This window comes from Cebus imitator, unplaced genomic scaffold (genome assembly GCF_001604975.1).
Source record: "Cebus imitator isolate Cc_AM_T3 unplaced genomic scaffold, Cebus_imitator-1.0 Scaffold0, whole genome shotgun sequence".
NCBI classification, from domain to species: Eukaryota; Metazoa; Chordata; class Mammalia; order Primates; family Cebidae; genus Cebus; species Cebus imitator.
The window spans coordinates 19,584,152-19,607,157 of NW_016107315.1; the positions used below are offsets into that span (position 1 = coordinate 19,584,152).

Here is a 23,006-nt window from a genome sequence, read left to right on the forward strand (position 1 = left end):
TTTTTTTTTACTGGAGACAAGGGGGGCTTTGACTGTCATTTCTCAGGAAGGAGCTTCCAGAGCAGCAGTGGAAGCCCCATGGGGAGCACATGTTGGCTAAGCACACAGTATTATTAGCTTTTTGACAGCTTCCCCTCTGGGCTTATCAGGCTCCAAACCCAGGTAGATGCCGCTGTGTCTAGACGCAAACAGAGTTGTCCCCTCTAGGCTCCTTAGCGCCCAGATGGAGGTGAGAAGAGTGTTTGATGCCATTCTAATGATGTTTTTCAGCACCCAGGCCTCACATCCCTGCTGGAATCATCCAGGAACCTGGGGATGAGAGCTGGTTATCCAGCCCAAGAACTGTTTATTTTGTTCCACTAGGAACACATTGTGGTGTCCCCAAGCCTCTGAGAACTGCCTGAAGCCTGGGAATCAGATGAAAACCAACACACCGGGCTCCATAGGCACCCCCGGAAGCAGCCCCATTCCTGTTCCTTAGGTACTGTTGATTGAGACTCAGAAGCAGAGAGCCTCTGAGGAGGGGCAGAGCAAGTCAGGGCGTTGGGTTCGGAATGGCAGAGAACTGGTGCCTCCTGAGCCATCCTGTGGGCCAGCTGCAACACCCTGGAACTGTGGCCACCACTCATTCTACACAGACCTTAGTGGTCACCGGGCGAGTTTGACTCCAAATTGCATTTGGAACAGCAGAAAGATGGCTTGCTCCCAAGGAAGGCCTGACTAAGAAATGGTGAGAGACTGCGGAATGACTTTTTGAAGTGGGGGGTGCAGGGGCACACATGAATGGACAGTGGTCTGACATCAGCCCTGGAAGAGCTGTCTGCCCTGTGAGCCACTGTGCTTCATTGCTAATAGGGAAAGGGCTTGGGCTGCCCTGGGATACTCAAGGAAGGCTTCATTTCCACTCAAGGAATTCCTGGAAGAAACCATAACAGGACCAAGACATGAAGGAGTGAAGGAAATAAATGACAGAAAAATTTCTGTTTAAGCTGTTTTGAAATAGAATTTTTGTCTTACTTGGATGCCTGTGAAACAGGGGAATGAACTGGACGGCCTGGCAAAGATCCTTCCAGCTGAGGATTGTAAAAGAGCCAATGCCATTTCCTGGGGATTGTGTGGGAGGGTGGGTGAGGATGAGTGTGTGGCGGCGTTGGGGGTGTGGAGCCAGCCCCCACCACCTGCCATTCCCACCCCTGGCCACTAGGGGTCTCTGCTGATCCACCGGCTCAGACCACACTCACCAAAGCCTCCCACGAGGCCGGCGCTGGCAGCTCCCCTGGCTGGGCTGGGTGGTGCAGGGGTTGGTTCTGAGTGTCTCCCTTATGCTGGAAAGCTTGTCCTGACCTCCCCAGGGCATGGCCACAGCCCGTCCTCTGGACTCTTCAGAGCCTCCCATCTGCCTTACATACCGGACACAACAGAATGGTTCTTCTTATGCAGGCATCATCTTTCCCTGGCTTGGTTGCAGGCTTTTTGAGGGAAAGAGGGGTCTTTCTTTGAATTTCCCGAAACTGCTTCGCACAGTGTTAAGTGCATGGTAGATGCTAGATACATGTGTGGTCTCACTGGGCTTTGGCCTAGGGCTGGGGATGTATTCCTATGTGTGTGTGTGGGGGGGGATGTGGGGTGTGTGTGTGTGAATGTGTGTGCACCCGCATGCGTGCACAAATGTGCCTTACGAAGGTGGAGAGGTTGTCCCTGTCCCCAAACACCCCTTCCTGGCAGCATCTCTCTGTTCTGGCAGAATCAGGGCCCTGTCTTAGACCAAGAAAAGCCAGATTCCCAAACTCAGGGAAGCCAAGCACATGTAAACAAGCCACTTAATCCTGTTCTTGTTCCACTCCTGTTGGGAGCTTTAGTCTCCAGGGAAAGGCAGCTCTGGCCTGTGGGGACAAGCAGCAGCTGCTGCTCTTAAGGAACATTCCTTCTCAGACGGGAGAAGCGCTCAGGTTTCACTAGCCTGGTGGGAAGGGCCGCCCTCCTGTCTCCCAGCTCTATGGCTGCAGGGCCAGGGGTGAGGAACCGGCAGAAGAGACAGCTTTAATGCCTGTGACAGGCCGTGTGGCTCCACTTTTTGCTACTTCAGTCTAGGGACGCCCCCAGTCCATCTAAGTAGTGATCTTTCCAGGGCAGATTGCTCCCGTGCCCCACCCCATCCAGTCTTCAAACTCCCGGGTCCTGTCCTCAGGATGCTTAGGCACTGGGCAGAACCTCTAGGGCCCTGGCTGGGGTGACAGTCCCCCGCCCCCTCAGCCCCCTGCCAATCTGGAAAGTTCAAAATTCCTTAGAGGTCAATAGACAAGTGCCACCCTTCCTAGGTAGGTGGAAGGAGGTAGGTTAGCCCCCTTCCTATTCTGCTGGGGAGGCGCAGAGTTGCAAAGTCGTATCTGGCTGCTGGGCCAGCACCTCAGAATGGCCTTAACTTCGTACCTCTCTTTTCCCTCCTGCCAGTCTCCTAGAAAATCCAAATTCTTGCTTCCTAGCAATTGGCTTCTTCCTTTGTAGTCCCTAAAACCCTGACCAAAGGGCCATCCCTCCCCACCAAGTCCCAGGACGGCTGATTCTTTTCCCTATGTGTCACAAAAACATATCCCCATGTAGCAAGAAGATGGGCTCTGGAGTAGCCCATCCCAGACTCCACCACTTGGTAGGTGTGTCACCTTGAGCTAGAGTCTTCACTTCTCTCAGCTTCTCTTTCCTTGGATGTAAAATGGAGAAAATAACGTGTACCTTGAAGCCTGTGGTGAAGAGTAAATTAGATAAGCTGTGGAGAGCACCTAGTACACGCCATGTTTGAGACAGAGGAGCTTAGTAAATGTTCACTGTTTCCCCGCCCTCAGACAGTTCTTCTTGGACCAGTACAAGTTGTGGCTACTCAATTGATTTGTCTCCAGCATGCCTGCAGACCTGACCCCATCACCTATATTCTCCACTACCTTTAAAATCTTTAGCAGTTGGCCACCACTACCAGCCTCAAAACAGAACTCCCACGCATTTGGCTTCAAAGTACTCCATCATTACACTTGGAGATCTGGGACTGTGTCGCATCTGTTTTTATATCCCCATAACTCAGCAGGCTCCAGAGGTGCCTGAATGGGTGCAGGATGCGTGAATGAATGATTCCCCCTCCAACCCATCTCCTCTCTAGGTATTCTGATTGGCTCTCTCTGTTCCTCGCCTTCTTCTAGACTTCTTGTTACATTGGAAACACTCACTTTTTTTTTTTTTGAGACAGAGTCTCACTCTGTCACCAGGCGCCAGGCTGGAGTGCAGTGGCGTGACCTCAGCTCACTGCAACCTCCACCTCCTGGGTTCAAGCAATTCTCTTCCTCAGCCTGCCGAGTAGCTGGGACTACAGGCGCACACCACCATGCACAGCTAATTTTTTTGTATTTTTAGTAGAGATGGGGTTTCACCATGTTGGCCAGGATGGTCTCAATCTCTTGACCTCGTGATCCGCCCACCTCGGCCTCCCAAAATGCTGGGATTACAAGCGTGAGCCACCGTGCCTGGCCAACACTCACCTTTATAAAGGCTGCCTAATAGGCTACCAGCTCTCCCCAAGCCTATCTGAAATACCACCTCCCCCAGGAAGTCCTTCCAGCCAATGAATCTGCAACTTCTCCAATCACAATAGGCAAAACCCTCCTGTTAGCCTCTCCATTCTGTACTGAGGTTTGTTTATCCTACTGTGAGCAGGAACAAACTGGCCATGAAGGTGTGAGGGCTGGGTCCAGGGCCTGGCCCCTCTCTGAGGATGAAGGATGCTGAGTGGAGACTGGGGCAACCTCAAGCCACATGTGAGGATCGCCCAACCCAGAATTCCTGCCTGCAGCTGCTTTCCCCATCTCTTTGGCTGCTCCTTTCCTCTATACTATTGAGACTGAGTATTTCACGGCTGACATGATTTATCCAGATCCTCATTGTGACTCATGGTTCTCTCTCACTGAGTCTGGAAGTTCCTCTTGGACAATGGCTTGGGTCTGTTCTCACAGGCCCTAGCACAGTGCATAGAGTGAGTGCCCCCCAAATGCTTGGCAATTGAATGAGAACCATGATTCAATCCAATTTGCCTGGAATAGAGCTTAGGCTTAAATCTCCATAGAGAAAGAAGGATGAATTTCAGGTCAAACTGATACTTGAGTGAGGCGGGAGTTAAGTTTTCTCTCGTGGAATGGTTCTGTTTGTGCCCTCTAGGAAGGACAGGAGAACCCAGAGTTGGAGTCTAGAAGCAGTCTCCTTACAGAGGATGCAGCTCCTGTAAGAAGCCTGGGCTCTGAGGAGTAGGTGCCTGCAGCACCCAATGGGTTCCTAGGGAGGGGGAAATCTAGCTGTGGCCCAGGTCTTCGCAAGTTGCTTTAGTCCCCTGCTTGGTAGAGCAGTCTGCCTTACTTCCCACCTCCACTCCACCTAACAGAGAAATAGAAGGACAAGCAGAAAACCCATAGAGCTAGATGGAGGACACGGCATAGCATCTGGGAGTGGAGGGTACCAAGCTGAAAACAAAAATGTCTCCCACTTTGCAACACAACACTGGATGATTAGCACACAAGGAAAACCATGAGCCAGCAGTTTACAACAAAGCTGGCAGGCGGCTGGAATGTTGATCCAGAGGATCATGTTCCAGAGGGGAGACACCCCTCCCCAGGCCAGACTGGTGCTCAGTGAGGCTATTTCAGGCTGGGGGGGATTAAGGGTGAACCATGACGAATGCATGTGCCCCTGTGTGTGCGTGCATGCGCACGCACGCATACACACACACACACACACACACACACACACACACACACTCCTTTTCTCTCTCCTCTCCATAGACGCTCCTGTATCTTGAACCCAAGACCTGTCTCCTGCACTGAAAGTCTTTGGTCCCCGATTATTAGCAGCCCTGGGCCTCCTCTCCTTCTTAGGAGAGCCCATGCAAGCCCCCAATCCTACCTTAGCGTGACAGTGACAGGAGCCTGTCCTGGGAAGGCTTAAGAGATGTGTAAGTGCGCAGGTGGGCTGAGGGATGGCCAGAGAAGGCAGGAGGACAGGTTAGTAAGCACCTGCCATAGCCTATGTGTAATTACCATATTTACCCCCGAAGACTCAGCAAAGCAGGCAGGGGCCGTCAGAGAAAATGCAGGGACAAGTCTGAGTAATACAATAGGAGCAGCACACAGCACGTCCTACTGACTTTCCCTCCTCGTACCTTGGACTGTGCACTGAGCCACATCCACTGTCCTTTCACTTGCTTTCACTCTTGCCGTCATTCCTCGTTCCTCTCTCCGTCTTTCCTTCTGCCCATCATTCTCAGTATCATCTCTCTTCTCCTGCACTTGTGTGTCTCCCTGTTTCTGTTGTTCTTTTCTTCCAATTCTTCAGCCTGTCTCTGCCTCCCTCCTGAATGTTGACCCTGCATATTTGGCTTTCTTTCTCTTTATTTTTCTTCCTATTTCCCTTTCCTCCTTTGGCTTCCCCTTACCCCCCACTTTCTCTCTCTCATTCCATAACTTCTATCAATAAATGCTTCCCGGCCATCCATCATGCACAAGACCTTGTGGTAGTCACTGCTGGGGTCACAGGGAGAGTACAATAGGACTCTGAAGGAACAAGTCTATTTCAAGAGACTATCAGTAGGCAGAAACCAGGAATGGTTGTTTTCGGTCTATAATAAGGTGGTTTTCCAGCCTGACCAATGTGGTGAAACCCTGTCTGTACTAAAAATACAAAAATTAGCTCGGCATGGTGGCACATGCACCTATAATCCTCGTTACTCAGGGGGCTGAGGCAGGAGCATCATTTGAACCTGGGAGGTGGAGGTTGTGGTGAGCTGAGATCGCGCCACTGCATTCTAGCCTGGGCGACAGAACAAGACTCTGTCTCAATAAATAAATAAATAAATAAATAAATAATAAAAGGCAAAGTGATTTTGTGATTTCAAACATATAAAATACTGTTTCTACTTAAAAAGTGTTATCTAGGATAGGAAAATGAGATGAACACAAGCATCTAGAATATAAAGTCACAGTGACTTTTGCCATATCGATGGCTCAGCAGGCTCCAGCAGTCAGTGGAGTACAGGAAGCGTCCATTCTTGATGGGGCATCAGGGAGGCCTCCTGAGTGAGCAGCCTTGTTACTGCCCTTGGGGAAGAAGCTGGGTTTGGTCCTGCAGAGAGATGAGGTCGGGAAGGTGTCACCCGAACAACCAGGCATGGAAGGATGGTTACAGCACCTCGAGCAGTCAGATTGGCCTAGCCAGGAAGGCTGAAGCCAGACCTAGGAGGGCCCTGGATGTCAGATGAACAGATGTGGAAGCCCTGTCTCCCACTCCCAGAGGCATGGCAAGCAGGGTTTCTGAGCAGGCGAATGATGCAAGCAAACTTAGAAAGATGAATCCAGCAGCAGAAGCTTAAGAGATGCGTGGGTGTGCAGGTGGGCTGAGGGATGGCCAGAGAAGATGGGAGAGCAGGTTAGGAAGCTCCTGCCATAGCCTGTGTGTAATTACCGTATTTACCCCTGAAGCCAGAACAAAGTAGGCAGTGGCAGTCAGAGAAAACACATGGGCAAGTTTGAGTAATATCAAGTAGAAATACCTCACGAAATGTCTCTTCTCTTTCTTAGTGTCTTGCCTGCATCCCTTCCCCACCCCTCACCGCCCAATTGTCTGATTCCTCTTTCCCAGCTGATCAATGGCCTTTCTGCAGTGGCTACCCCTGGGCCAGCTTCACTTCCAGGCAGAGATCTGATGCTTCCAGCAATAGGAATCAAAGTTCTTCCCCCTTTCCTCAAAGCTTGGAAGGCTGAGTGCTGGGATTTCCCAGGGGGACTGATTTTTGCAGGTGGCAGCATCTCTGAAATCTGAACCATCCACAGCCCACGTTATCCTTCTTTGCAAACCCCACTTCTCCAGTGACCCTGTTTCTGCAGCCTGACTTGTCAGCCTCAGACCCTCAACCCTGCGGGGACAGAGGTGGCTGCTAAGCCCTCTGCCCCTCCTTTCTTCCCCCACTACCCTGGTGCACCCCCAGCTCCAGAGCTCGAGGTGGAGTTGGAGGGCCCAGGAGGGGAAATCCAGTGCCTCTCCAAGGACCTGATTATTTCCAAAGACTTGTGCTAATTTTCTGATATGATCCTCACATCTCTGTGAGGCACTAAATCCTCATTACTTTTCCTGACCGATGCATTCTAATTAGATCAACACTTAAAAAAAATTCACAATAGCCACAGGATGGCTTTCCATCTCATTAACTCCTCACTTATTATTTTCATGAAAATTACTGATAAAAATGTGCATCTCCATTTGGCGAGGCCTCACAGCCTCCTCAGCTCCTATCTTGCATCTCTCCCATCACCGGGACTGCGCAGCGTCACCATGGTAACCCACAATAATAGAAACTAATAAATTACAAACGAGATGCTCGTTGAGCAATTATTGTCCTCTTTTATGCAAGTTTCTTGCTAATTTTGATCATAAGGGAAAGTACAATAAGACTCTGAAGGAATGAGTCTATTTCAAGAGAATATTAGCAGACAGAAGCCTGGGCGGGTGTTTTTAGATCTGTAATAAAGTGACTTGGTGATTTTAAGCAAGAGGAAGAGGAAGTAAACTTCATGCCCTATGTCCTGGGCAGTACGCACTACCAAGTCTCACAAAGAGCCCACTGGGTGGTTTGGATGTGACTCCGAGTATATCTTTTGTGCTTGTTGTCAAAATGTGCAAATCGAGGCTGGCCTCCTAGAAGTCAGGGTGTCCCCACCCCTGACTCCACCAATCTGAGGAGACAGAGTACATGGGTGGTTCCTTCAGGGTCTAGGGAGGAAAATGGCATAGTCTTTCTTAGGTACTCCTTCCAGCACCTCTCAGAACTCACTCCTAGAAAGTTTACCTGCATCCTCATGCCTAATTGTTTAATGAGAAGAGGCTACGGAGGCCTCCTTGGGGATGCTCCAGGTATCTTCCAGGACTCAGGAGCTCAGTGGAAAGGGAACAGAGCCTCAAGCCTGTGGCTTACACGTATGTCTGTAAGTTGGGTGGGGAGGTATTGCCAGCAGCTTTCTCGGTTTGTAGGTTTGGGGAAAATACACTACCCTGGAGGGGAAAGCCCATTCTTGCCCAAAGCGTGTAGTCAGCATTTCTGTATTTTCCAGGTCCCAGGATGGAGGCGGCAGGGGAACCTGGGAATGGGGTGGTTTGAGATGACATTGAACATGGCCCTGAACCTTAGGAGGACAGAGGTGACAGGGCAGCATGAGTGCCTGGAGAATAGTTAGGGAGCAGTAGGCCCACGGGATGCTGGCTTCACCAATTAGGTGGGCAGGATTCAGAGAATAACTGCTTTCCCCAAATGCCCTTTCCCAGAAATGCAGATGGCTCGGCAAGCCGCAGCCCTCTAGAGAAGCCTGTGAGGCTGGGATGTCTGAGTCCAGTCCCAGCTCATCCTTCAGGAGAGCATTCCATCTCCTTAGCTCTGGTCCTCATTTTGGGGGATATCTTGGGCCAGGAAGAGAGGAATGACTTTGGACAGTGTCCCTCTCTGATCAGGTCATTTTCGAGGGAATATCAATCCCCTGGCAGGGCATTCTGTGTAGAAAAGGGATTGGGTGGCCTGATGGATATGAAGAGGGGTGGATCAGAGGAGGGCCCTCATGGCAAAGGAACCCAGTGAGTTTAACCCAATGAAGGTCACCAGGGGACCTTCTTCCACACCTGGCTCCAGAGCTGAGCTTAGGAGCCTGGCTTAAGAGATGGGACCCAGCTTTGTGTGTTACCTGCGAGTGAAGGTTGATGGAGGGCTGGTTGGGGGAGTAGGGCCCCCCTAGGTCATTCCTGAGCAGGTTATCACTGTGCATCTTGGTTTTGAGGCAGGTGATGTAACGGTTACAAAAGTCCTTGCAGAGTTCATTGACTTTCTCCAGCTCCAGCAGGTGGATTCTCAGAACCTGGATTGCCTTCACCATCTGCGGAGAGGGAGGAGAGGTGAGCCCAGGAGTTTGCAACCCATTCCTCTCACTGCCTGGACCTGCAGCCCCAACCACTCCTGGGGAGGGGAGCCTACCCCCTGCCCTAGCTCATGCTTCCTACACTTGATCTTGGCCAAAAGACCCAGAAGTGGTAGGCAGTGCCTTCTCATCCCCATGACTTCAGTCCTAGTGATGGCGGCTCTCTGCTGGTTATTCTCTTGCTCTGAGCCCTCAGCTATCGCAGCTGTTCTTGAGGCAGTTGTGGTATTCTGAGAACAGTATTGGCCTTAGCAATGGAAGGCCAGGTCCAAGCCCCAGGCCTGTCATTTACTATCTGTATGACCTTGGGCAAGTTGCTTAAGCTCTCTGTACCTTAGTGTCTAACAAATGGGGATGATTGTATTTTTCCGACAACTTTACAGGTTTGTTACGGGTGTTGCATGAGGGCGTATACATGGTAGCATGTTGTGAGGTGTGAAGGACCAGGCAAGCACGAGGAAGACGGAGATCAGAGTTTCTTATAAGTGCCCCTAGAGCTCAGGGACTGTCTATTCTTAAACAAGCATTCTGAGTGCCTCATGGGATACTGGTTACCTTGTGGACGCTCTGTGGATACTTGCTGATGGACTGAATAATCCAGCGTGACTTAGCTGGGCACCAGGCTACCTCACTGTCTGTTGTGGCCTTTTCCATGCCCTTTGGATTGCTGTATGGGAGCCTGCTGTCTCTTCAAATGGACATTCCTAACCTTTTCATGGCAAGAAGCTATTTTGCAATTGAAGCTTTGCTCTTTACTGCTGTTATTACCATAAAAAGAAAATACTATGGAAGGTATGGAAAACAGGGTGAAAAAAAAAACCTGTCTTTGATCAAATCACCCTAAAGAATGATAACTTTTTCCCACATGCATACATTTTAACATAGTTTCAATAACTGTGCATGCAATTTTGCTTTCTGGTTTTCCCCTTAGTTTAGCAAATCTATTTTTCTAAGTGCCAGAATTGTTTTCTCTGTCCTCTCTTCTAGACTATGAGCTTGGAGAAGTCAGGGATGATGTCTAATTTGCTCACCATGTTATCTTCAGCACCAACACATATGGATATTGAGTAAATATTTGCTGAATGGGTGAAAGTTATTGAGTAAATATATTTTTAAATGTTGAATATTATTTCATGTGTGTGCCATACTTAACCAATACCCTATTGTTAGGTATTTAGAGTACTTCCAATTTTTTAATTTTATAAAAAAGTTACAGTGAATATTTTCTATGCTTATAGCTTTTTTTTTTGTTTCTGCATTATTTCTTTAGGATGAATTCCCAGAAGTGACAGGAAGAAAAAGCTATGAACGTCTTGTGGATTATGATAAATATTGCCAAATTGCTTTTCAACAGGGGGTTGTTCAAATGGTACTGGAACAATTAGACATCCATATGCAAAAAAAAAATTGAATCTTGATTTAAACCTCATACCTTAGATAAGATTAACTCAAAATGGATCAAAGACATAAATGTAAGACATAAACTATAAACCTCTTAAAAAAAAAAACAAAACAGGAAAAAATCTTCAGGATCTAGGGCGAGGCAAAGAGATCTTAGAGTTGACACTAAAAGCATGATCCAGCCGAGCGCGGTGGCTCAAGCCTGTAATCCCAGCACTTTGGGAGGCCGAGGCGGGTGGATCACGAGGTCAAGAGATCGAGACCATCCTGGTCAACATGGTGAAACCCCGTCTCTACTAAAAATACAAAACATTAGCTGGATATGGTGGCGCGTGCCTGTAATCCCAGCTACTCAGGAGGTTGAGGCAGGAGAATTGCCTGAACCCAGGAGGCGGTGATTGCAGTGAGCCGAGATCGCGCCATTGCACTCCAGCTTGGGTAACAAGAGTGAAACTCTGTCTCAAAAAAAAAAAAAAAAAAAAAAAAAAAAAAAAAAAACAAAAAAAAAAAAAAAAAAAAAAAAAAAAAGCATGATCCAGTCTGGTTGCGGTGGCTCACGCCTGTAATCCCAGCACTTTCAGAGGCTGAGTCAGGCATATCACTTGAGTTCAGGAGTTCAAGTCCAGCCTGACCAATATGGCGAAACCCATCTTTACTAAAAATACAAATTAGGCAGTGATGGTTGTGCGCACCTGAAGTCCCAGCTACTGGGGAGGCTGAGGCAGGAAAATCGCTTGAACCCGGGAGGTGGAGGTTGCCTTGAGTTGAGATCAAGCCACTGCACTCCAGCTTGGGTGCCAGAGCGAAATTCCATCACAAAAAAAAAAAAAAAAAAAAAGATGATCCAGTAAAAAAAAAATGAGGAACTGGACTTTGTCAAAATTAAAAATGTTTAACTCTTCAAAAGACCCTGTGAAGAAAATGAAAAGACCACAAACTAGAGGAGAATATTTGCAAACCACATATCTGACAAAGGACTTGTGTCTAGGATATATAAAGAACTCTCAAAATCAAACAGTAAAATAAAAAGCAACCCAATTAAAACATGGTCATAAGACATGATTATGCATTTCACTGAAGAGGATGTACAGATGGCAAATAAGCACATGAAAAGATAGGCAATGTTATTAGTCACTAGGGAAATGCAAATTAAAACCACAATGAGATATCACTACATACCTATTGGTATGGTTAAAATAAAAGAAATAAATATGACAACACCAAATGCTGATGAGGAACTGGAGACTAGATCACTCAGACATTGCTGGTGAGAGTGTAAAATGGTACAGCCACTCTGGGAAACAGTATGACAGCTTCTTACACAACTAAATATGTGTGTACCATATGACCCAGCAATTGTACTCTTGGGCATTTATCCCAGAGAAATAAAAACATATGTTTTTACAAAAACCTGTATACAAATGTTCAAAGCAGCTTTACCTCTAATAGTCAAAATTGGAAACAACTCAACTTCAATGGGTATATGGATAAAGAAAATGTAATTCATCCATATCATGGAATATAACTCAGCAATAAAAAAGAATGAACTATTGATACCCCCCCCCCAACAATGTGGATAGATTGCAAGGGAATTTAAATGAGAGACAAAAGCTAGTCTCAAAGGATTATATACTATGTGATGTCATTTACATAACTTATTTGAAATGATAAAATTATAGAGATTGAAGACAGATTAGTAGTTGATGAGTGGAGTGGAGGAGGGAGGGAGGGACTGTTCTGTAACTTGACTATAGCAATGTTTATGTGGATCTAGGTACATGATAAAATTGCACAGAACTAAATACATGTATACACACACACACACACACACACACACACACACACACACGCAGTGCATGTAAAACTGGTGAAATCTGAATACAGTTGGTGTATTGTACCTGGCTGTGACATTGTGATATACTTATACAAGATGTGAATCAGGATCTCTCTGTATTAGTTCTTATAACTGCTTGTGAATCTACAAATATATCAAAATTAAAAGGAAAAAATGCTGAGGGTTGCTGCTTATTGCTTTTACAGATCCATTTATGTTGACACAAGCAATATATGGGAGCTCTATTTAATCCCACCCTCCTAGCTTTTGGCTAGCACCTTGATGCCCAGAGGAGAGTTTGAACATTATAAAAAGGGATGGAAACAAGGAAGGAAATCTCTCCTAGAGAATTGTGACTGTGAGGTGTGTGTAGAGCAGTGTGGCTTGAAGCCAGCGTTACACCCTTCTCTGTGCCTTACTGGCATTTCAAGTGGGGAGCCCACATTCCCTGGCCTGGATCTGTGGCTTGTCTGATGAGCAGGGATTGTGCTCAACTAATTAAGGGTTTTTGGAGTGCTAAATTAGACCAAGTGTCACTCAAAGACAGAAAGCAGCAATTGTGTGTCTGCATGCAGGGCTCAGTCACAGGGTCTCCTCCTAAGAAGTGCCACCTCCATGGGGCAGAGACTGAGGAAGACAGAGCCATCCTAAGCAAAGAGGAGAATGGTGGCTTTAGAATGGATCATTTGGACCCCAAAGTGGAGTTAGGTGCTTAATAAAGATTTATTCTTGTCTAATATTCTACTTGACTTTGGCCATGAACGTCTTGGTCTATGTCTCTCAGTGTACTGAGCACAGGATAAAGTACTTAACAGATATGTGTTGCTGGATTGATAATAATACCCAAATGTTGCTCATTCATACTATGTCTCAGGCACTGTGTTAAGCCCATTCCAGGCCTCATTTATTTCACACAACCATCTCATTGAGTAGGTACCATTATTGCTCACATTTTGCATTTGAAGAAAATAAAATCCAAAAATATTACATTTCCTTGCTTTGAGTCATACAACTGGTAAGTGATATGAAGCCAGGTTGCCCCACCCCCACCTGTGTGCCTTGTCTTTTAGTAGAGATTCTCAGGATTATGTAGGTAGAGGAAATGGCAGTGTAAAGAGTGCATGGTTTGGGAGAAAGTGGCTCAGTGACAGCAAGCACGCGATTCTAGGAAAACCAAACAGCTTTTGAGACATCAATGTTTAGGATTTCCAGAACCATTCCTGGTAATGTGCCTTTTCTTAGCTGCTCTGATCTCCCATCTCTCACTCCTGGCGCAGCCCCCCAGGGTCTGAACACCTCACCAACACAGGTGCCTGCTTCTCCATGTGCACGTGGAGAGGGCTGGACTGTCAGGTCCCTTATGTTTTCTGACTCTCTGAACATTACCAGGACTTCTGCCCTCAATTCACACTTGGTGGTGTTAGAACAAACCCCATATGATGATCTGGGCCAGCCTCTAGGTGGCTGCACAGTCTAAACTCACCAGGACACAGGCTGCATCATCTCTAGCCTCTTCCTGTCACTGGGAGATGACCTTATTGCCTGGGACCATCTCCATATTCTCTCAGTCTGCTGATTAAGAAGCTTTTCCTTACAGTCAATCAAAATCTCTCCTGCCTTAATGTAAAGTGCCTTCTGTAGGTACCAAGAACATCAAGAAATATCTAGGATCTCTATCAGCATAACTTCTTTTAATTTAATTTTATTCATTCAAAAAGTATTGAGTCTTACTATATGCCATATATTGGACCAGGCGTCTGACTTGAATAAGTTGTTCAACTAACTTTCTCTTCTTTAGACAAAAACAATCATAATTCCTTAAACCTTTCCTCTCTTTCCCTTTCTCCCTTCCTTATTTTCTCCCTCCCTTCCTTCCTTGTCTTTTTTCCTTCTTTCTCATACACATACATATATATTCATGCATACGTACGCACCGAAAAGTGCACATATCTATTCATTTATTTTAAATATATAACCAATTTATACTTACTTTGTAAAATCAGAAAATACAGGTAAGTAAAACAAAAGTAAAATATGCCCAAAAGAGCTTTGCTCAAATAAAATATATGCATATTTTATATTTGCATATATTTGCACCAGGTCTGGTGCTCAGTGGCCAAAAGTGGACCTATCCTTTGGTGTAATAAAGAGCAGTTGAAGGATTACTTTTTTATGGGCTAATGGAATTGGTTTAAAGATTTAAGAAGGTAGAGTAAATCGTAATGGTATTCTGAGGCAATGAATATGTAGGACCTATTCAATATTAGAAAGATAAGCAACAGCACCAATGTCGGGGAGGCTGCCTGGCAGAGCAGGAACACTGTGGTTCGTTGTCAGGCAGCCTGGATTTGAGTCCGGGCCTGCTGTCTGCTAATTGGGTTCCATTGGGCAAATTCTATGATTTCTCTGAGCCTCAGTATCCTTACATGTAAAATGGGGATAATGTTCATCTCTACCTCACATGATTTGCTAGGGGTTAAAGGAGATTATAATGTAAACGTGCTTTATAAACCACAGTAAACCAAATGCCTGCAAGTTGTAAAAATAATCTCTTCTAATAATGTCTGAAATCTCACTGGCTTTTCTACTGCTATTCTATGTTCAGCTTGTGAAAAAATAGTAACTCCCACGGTCTCTTCTTCCCCCATGTTTGTGTTTAGTAAATCATTCTCTATCCTATGTTTACAATTTTGGATTTTTGCCTCTAAGTTAGAAAATTCTGATTTATTAAACTATTTTCTAAATGATCAGGGTCACATAAAAATTTATTCCAAATCTTCTAGAACAAAAACAGTACGACTTAATTTAACATCACCACCAAATGTAGTGAATGCATCCTTAAATCCTTTCCCCTTTCCCCAGGTATTGCTCCATCTTTCAGTTTCTTTCCCTACCTTCTCTTTCAAAATAATGACCCAGCCCTCTTTTTCTAAGAAGTCCCTATCAAAAAAGCAAAACAAGATGCAATCTCACATTTTAGTTTCCCACCACTCTACACAAGTCTCACAGTCACAGGAAAGTTCACAAAAATCAGGCTTCTTATTTTCTATAAAGCCGCATGGTCTGATGTCCCACATTGATTATTTTCTGCTTGGGTATTTTGAACAAGTAGTTTAAACTTTATCTGCAAAATTTAGGATGACAGTAATACCTACACTTTAGAGTTGTTGTGAAAACTGAATCAGATCATGTATGCAAATGCATTGGGCATATAGTAGCCATTCAAGAAATGTCAGTTCTTTACACCAGTGTGGTCCTCCCTCCATCACCAAACGCCTCTCTCAGTGGTTGCCTCTCTTGTAAGATCGTGGCCTCTCCACTTGATAATAATAATTTCTTGCCTTTCAAAACATTTGTATACACAGCACTTTAAAATTTACAAAATGCTTTCTCTCCATTATCTCATTTGAGTCTCATCACCACAGGGACACCAGCAATATTATCTCTCTCCTAGAGATAAGGAAATGGAGGCTCAGAGATCACGGAACCCATTCAACTCCATGCAGGAATTAGGCAGGCATCTTTGTTTTGCAGGCAAATTCCTTTCACCCTCTCCTTCCTTTCTGCAAATTGGGAAGCTGGAACTGTTCTCCCTCACGGACAGAAGAAGGAATTTATAAACACACATTCCTTAACCTGTTATGATATTTCCTGTGGGTCACTGTGGCTGCCAAAGCTCAAATCTAATCAGGAATTTTCCAGACCAGGCCAGCTTGGCCTGACCAGTTGGAAGTGTGGGGTCACTAGAACAAAAAATGGGACATGGAAAAAAAGGTGAATACCAGCAACTGGAGAACTGCCTGATGATTGGGGGATAAAACAAATATTTTATGGGAACCATCATGCAAGACGTGTTAAGTCATTTTTGAGTCAATAACCTGGCACTCTCCTGATGGCCTCAGAATTTGGGGAAGCAGTGGTACAGAGGAAGGAGGGTGGGCTTCAGGAATTAGATCCAGTTGGTTCAAATCCCAGCTATGTAATTTATTGGCTGTAGGGTTCCTAGTCCTTGATTTCTTCCTCTGTCCAATGGGGATAATAACAACTACTTCACAGGGCTCTTGTGAGAAATACATAGTAAAGAAGATGCTCAAGGCTTTAGGTCTTGGGTGTCTAGGGTCTTCCATCTATGATAAGACCTTAAACAATTTACGTAAACTTTAGTTTCTTCTAAACTTTAGTTTCCTCACCTGTAAAATAAGATAATGACAGTGACTCCTCAGAGTTGCACTGTGGGTTAAATGAGATGTGGCTAGAAGTGAATGAAAAACAAGACCTGGCCAAGAGAAAGACGGAAGAAGAGATCAGCTACAGAGCCGTTTTGGGTGTGGCCGCTGGAGCGAGAGTCCTGCACTGTATTTGATTCCTGCCTGGGTCATGGACCAGCTGTGTGATGGTGACTGCACCTCTTGTCTCAATTGCCCCCTCTTCAAATGGGGATAATAGTAACATGTGCTTTGTGGGTCCAGAAAGAGGATTAAATAAGATAATATATGTAAAATAGTTGGAACGGTATCTGATAAGTGCTCTATAAATGTTCATTATTACTGTCATTGATGGTTCCTATTTCCTTTCCCTTTCTTGGTGTCTGTGGGATTTTCTGCTCCCTCCCAGGCAGAGACAGCCTGGACTGAAGGCCAAAGTGGATAAGTCTCTGAATGCCACTGGCCTGAGGCCTCTGGGCCCAGAGCTCTGGCCTGATTCCTTCATGTGCCTCCTTACCCACAGTCTCCGGGCTCTGGCCCTGCCTCTTCAGAGTGGGCCCAGGGGCTTGGGGGGCCTCATTTTAGAGCTGGCTTTGCGGTCAGGCAGCAGTAATCTGTCCCTTGAGCCACACCAGAGTCTCATTAAAACGTGCCCCATAAATGTTAAAAAATTTACACATAAAAAAATTCCATGCATGAAACTCAAACCGTACGTTTTACAGCCACGGTTTGAAATCTTGCATAATATATAAAACCTTGGCCCTGCACTGGGGGCCCGTAAATCAGATTTTATAAAACAAAACCTTTTACCTTTCAAAGGGTTTTGGGGAACTTGCAAATTTTACAAACTTTACCAACTGCCAGTCAGAGGCTGCTGGGCCCAAGGAGGGGATCTGTGAGCCCAGCTAAGGAATCAGCCTGGTGTGCCCCTGTGGTTGTGGGAATTGGAGTGGAGGGAGTGACGGATGGAGCTGGCCTTTCCCAGGGGAGCCAGCCAGGGCATTGCAGCTTGGCCACCATGAGGGTAGAAAGCCACACTTGTCCCTGGAAATGGGGAGGTACAGTGTGGGTGCAGGGAAAGAGACATGGGGGGGGACTTTTTATTTGTAAATGAAGGAGGAGAGGTGGTGTGATATTGTGGGCAGACTGGAAGATCAGGAGTCAGTTGACCTGGGTTCTGGTCCCAGCAAGTCACTTCCTTCTACGAACTTACATCCTAGGCTATAAAAGAGGGGGTGGAGGTAGGATGTACTTCTCCCTAGGGTTTTTTTTTTTTTTTTTTTTTGAGACGGTGTCTCACTTTTTTGCCCAGGATGGAGTGAAATGGCATGATATTGGCTCACTGCAACCTCTGCCTCCTGGACTTGAGTGATTCTTCTGTCTCAGCCTCCCGAGTAGCTGGGACCACAGACATGCACCACCTTGCCTGGCTAATTTTTTAATCTTTAGTAGTGACGAGGTTTCGTCATATTGGCCAGGCTGGTCTCCAACTCCTAGCGTCATGTGATCTGCCCTCCTTGGCCTCCCAAAATGTTGGGATTATAGGCATGAGCCACTGTGCTTGGCCCTCCCTAGGGTTTTTCCCTCTCATGATTCATGATTCTGTTTCTTCTCTGGTAGGGGTGCTGTGGGAGCAGGTGGCTAATGAAGGGAGGGAGATTCCTGCTGAAATCTACAATCTGGGAACCTCTCTGATCTTTGGGGCAGCTCTGGGTGACTGTGGGTCTCATGAGAGGGTGGTACAGGGCAACTTGCTTGGGGTATAGGTGGGTGGCCAGCTGGGGATGGGGAGGCTCTGAGTACAAAGGTGGGACTTGGTGGAGCTGGAGACCACAGGCTTCAGGGCCTGGGAGAAATCAGGGCCAGAATGGGGCTTAAGGGCCCTGGCGGAGAGAGGAACTTCCAGGGGGCAAAGGTTTTGGGGACCCAAGTGCCCTCCTAACAATCCCTATGAAAGTCAATATTCAAGGGCAAAGGAAAGCCGCCCTGACACACATATATATAAAAAATAAATCTCTCAATTATCTCAGCTCATTTGCTTGGGGTCTCTCATTTTATGTCCCTGCTCGGCTGCGCAGTATATCTGTCCGGATAAAGAGTTACAGTCCGTTGGGCTACGTGTGCGGGGTTGTAAAAAATACAGATGCCAAATTAACTGGCTGTGGCACTCGGTAGCTGATTGAGCCGATAATGACGCGATCTGACCTTTTTCTAATTTCTAATTATGTGCATCTCGGCTGTACTGGCTACATGATTCTCGTTCTAATGATGGCTCCTGCGGTTGGCCTCTTTATCTCCCCCTTCCTGACACAGTACCAGGGGTGGGGGTGGCAAGGGCCACTGCTTGACTCCCCACATAAAGTTTCAGGGTCCCAGCTGCATGTTCTCTTTGATGGCCAGGATATGAGGTTGAGGAACTGGAGCACCTTCTCGGAGGGGCCCTGCATTTGATATTAACCTTCCAGATGCCAGGTATTTTTAAAGGCCATTTCCAGGAGCCATCTCATTAATTTTGTATTACCATTACACGAGATAGGTGTGTTAGATCTACAGATGAGGAAACTCAAAGGAATTAAGTCATCCAAATCACACAGATAGCAGAGGTTTGAATAGGGCTCTTGTCTGTACACGCTCTTTCAAATCTCCCCATTTACATAATCAATCAGTCAATCAACCAGTCATTGACCATGGCTAACTCAACTAGGTAAATCAGGTGCTCCCAAATAGATGGAATGTCCAAGCATTGCTCCACTGGCTGGACACTCCCAGCCCAGTGCCTGAGATGGAAGACTGGGGAATACCGGTAGTATGGGGCCACCAAGACAGCTTCCACAACATCCACATCCCTGGGTCATGGCAGACACTCAACCAAGTTCTGTTGGATTAATTCTAAACATGATTCTTTGAGTGAGTAGAGCCCTGCCTGGGTAGGCTACATCACAGGAGAGAGCATGGAGGTGGCCACTTGGGCAGCTTCCAGGCTGTGTTAGAATGGGAGTCTGCCCTTGGTGGGTCTTCCAGAGCTCACCTGGCAGGGGTGGTGGGCAGGGCATGGGAAATTTGTTTCCCCAGGATTCCTCCCTCTTAAGAAGGTTGTTATTTTACGTTAGCTACCCAGTCTACTTTTAGAAATTTCCTTAACAATTTAGGCCTTTGTGCCTAATTTGTTTTGTGCCAAATGAGGGGAGTGGGCCTTGCCCCTCCAGGTCCATCCCAGCTCCTACAGAAATGCCTGTGGCATGTCCTGGTCCCCTGGTTGCCATGGGTCTAGATTGTGAGGATCTGCTCCCCAACTGCAGTCTGTGGTTCTGATCAGCCAGAGCACAGGGCAGGGTAAGACCAGCCTGCAATGGGGCACCTGCATGGGGCAGCTTTCCCAGGGGACCCAAGAGACAGTGGCCTGCCTCCTGGGAAGGGGGCTGCCAATCCCAGCCAAAGAAAGGGATGCCCCAGGATGAGAAAAGGTGGCTTTGGGGCTCTCAGAGGCCTTCACTGACCCTCCCGACAGCGAGTGAGTACTTATCCTCTGGCAGGGCCTCCTCCGCTCTTCAAACACTCCACCCATCACCACGACACTTCACAAAGCTTCAGGCCAGTGTGGGCTCTCCCGGCAGCTTTTCTGGACTCCATAGAATCACATATTCAGCTCTTGAGAGAAGCAGTGGTGTGGATGATTCACAGCACAGAATACCAAAGCCAGTTGCATCTGTTCTGCAGATGCAGAGTGTGTGTGTGTGTGTGTGTGTGTGTGTGTGTGTGTGTGTCTGTGTGTACGTGTGTCTGTCTGTGTCTGTGTCTGTGTGTGTGTTCTTTTTCTTCCTTTTTGGAACCACATTTGCCTTGCTTTTCTAATTCTGTTTCCCTTTTGGGAGTAGGTTAAACTCTGGATGCAAGAGTAGTTAAACGCTGGATGCAACAGGTAGCACTATCATTAATCAATCGGTGGGGGAGAGTTTTCCAGAGTTTCCAAATTCACCGTGCATAATCTGGGTAATCCACCCACAAAAAATAAAGAATTGTGGTTAACAATGCCAAGATGACTAGTTAGAGTAATGGACAAACCCAGAACAACCTCTCTACTGCTCTTTCCGCAGAATTCTCAGGACTAGATGAGAATTCAGATGTCATCTGACCCATTGGTTACCAAACCTAATGATGATTGCAACGTTTTGGAAACTTTTTAAAATGTAGATTCGATGGCTCCACAAAACTCACTGAATCATGATTTCCTGGTGGTGTGGCCTAGCGATATGTATTTTTATAAAACTGCAGTTAAGATCTAGCTGACAAATTAGGTTTGGTAGCCTGATCTACCCTGTCCCCAGAATGAACGGGTCCTCCATGGGTCTCCTCAGCACATCGATGTCAGACCTTTCTCTTGATTAATGTGCTTCAACATCAGTTACCTTTATCCTCCATAGAGTAGCATGCCAACTATTAGCTCCTCTCTGGACAGCCCAAGACAGATTTGCTAATATGCCAGGACTCCGGGACTCAGAACAGCTACCCCAGATATTCTGGCTACTACAACCCTCCTTTCCTCCTGTCTGCACTGCAAAAAGTTGGGTGCTAAGATGCTAGTGCCACCTGGGCATAGATGGGCAGAACTTTGGCTGCAAAACCTGTGCATGGAATTCTTGGTTTAAGGAACTTAAAAATGGTTCTTGGCTGCAAGAATGGTGCATCTAGTGCATGCCCCATGGTGGGTACCCAAAACCTTTTGTTGGTGAATTAATGAAAGGATCATTTCTAGGGCATTTTGAAGGGTATCAGAGGGTATGAAGACTCTAGCCAAGGTAGAGGGTGGAGGTTCTTTACCAGATTGTCCAGTTCTGGGTCATCGCTGAAGAAGGGTTTGTGCTCCTGTTCCTGCTGGTGGACAAAGTTCTCGATGTCCACATCAAAGCTGGCGGAGGTGATGCACTCAGAGCCTTGGGTGGCCTGTTCGCATTTCTCAAACAGCAGCGTCAGGAGCGGGAAAAGAGGGTGCCTGCGGGGACATCAAGAGCTCACACATGGGCACACACAGACACCGTGCTGCTGCCTGTGCTCAGAAGCCACCAGGCTCCCCTGCCCACATTCCCATCTCTTCTCCCAAGGTCCCACTTCTTGATAACATCCACAGTCCCCATGGTCAGTCTAGATGGCAGCACTTTGTGCCTTGGCAAGGAGGGTCTGCTCTTCCAGTTTTTGGGCTCAAGAGGCTCCTGTCCCTACCCACTGAGCACCTACCTTTTCTCTTTGGTCAGATAAACTACATGGATATTTGGGGAGGGTTGATGGGTTATAACCCTTCCAAGAAGTAGGTGTCCATTTCTGGCTGAGAGTCAACCCAGGAAGGAATTGTGAGGGGTGTCTAGAGAAGTCCTAGACGTGAACATTAGCGGTAGGTCATAGATCCATTCCTGGCTTTCTGGAGCCAGCTAAGGGTGGCAGATGTGCACAAATACTTTTGTGCTTGCACGTGCATGCAGGAGACACACGTGAGCCTGAAGACTCATCCACATGTGGTGGGCAGATGTCTCCACCTGTCCTGAGTCTTGGTAGACTCAGTTTAGGTCAGATATCCCAGTGTGTTAGGTCATCACACAATGATGCAGTGATTATTTGTTCACTGTTTTCCTCCAAGACTCTACCTGACTTAGTGATCCTGATATCCCTAAGACCTTGGCATGCACACTCATAGCAAGCACTTAATAAATATTTGGTGATTGAAGGAATCAATAAGTGAAGAGGGTATATGTGGTGGTCGGGGCAGAGGGTCCTATGACATCTCTATGTGAGCCAAAGTGTTTTCTAAATGGCTCTATGAATCTTAGCTTTGAGATCAGAAACTGTTGAAAGCTTTTCTGACTCCCAATCCCCACCCCCACCACCAAACCTACAGTGATAGTCCCTGAGTTGTTTTTTTTAATCATATGCCTTCCTCACTAGACTGTGAGCTACATGAGGGCGGGAATCTAGCTCACCTTATTTATCACCATATGTCCAAAGTCTAGTCAGATGTATGTGGATATCAAAAAGTATTTGGGAAATATATATGTTATATGTATGTATGGGTATCTGCATGTATAAGTGCACAGCACCTTTATTTCTGCAGCATGTGCGCATGCGAGTGCATGAGTTGTTGATACTGGACTCCAGAGAGTCCCATTCCCTTCCACTGCCATTCCAAAAATGCCTCTGCACATCCCTCTCAGGCCTGTCTCCCCAGAATCCTGGGACTATGCAGTATTGGCCTTTTTTTTTCTTTTTGAGATAGTCCCATTTGCTGGGCAAGGAGGGGGAATGCGTGTTGGACCTGGACCTGGCCTCCATGTTTTTGCCCAAGAGAAGGAGGGTCTAGACAGTGCTGTGCAGCAGAACTTTCTGCAGTGGTGGGAATGTTCTGCAATCTCCACTGCCTGGTATGGCAGCCACTAGCCCCATGAAGCCAATGGACACTTGAAATATGGCTACTGTAACTAGGACACTGAACTTTTAATTTTACTTAGTTTTAGTTACTTTAAATTTAAGAGGTTACATGTGGCTAGTGGCTACCATACTGAAACAGCAAGTCCTTTTTTTTTTTTTTTTTTGACA

At 46.6% G+C, this 23,006-nt stretch overlaps 1 protein-coding gene across 7 annotated transcripts in view; it reads right to left on the reverse strand.

Annotated features, from left to right (window-relative positions):
- Positions 1–23,006, reverse strand: part of PKNOX2 (PBX/knotted 1 homeobox 2) — a 267,999-nt gene that overhangs the window by 28,094 nt on the left and 216,899 nt on the right. For all 7 annotated transcript variants that reach the window (XM_017523819.1, XM_037736405.1, XM_017523828.2 and 4 more), the window contains 2 exons: positions 21,243–21,414; positions 8,754–8,942 (listed from right to left, as the gene is read on the reverse strand). In XM_017523819.1, the coding sequence (XP_017379308.1) occupies positions 8,754–8,942; positions 21,243–21,414 (361 nt within the window). The remainder of the gene's footprint in view (positions 1–8,753; positions 8,943–21,242; positions 21,415–23,006) is intronic.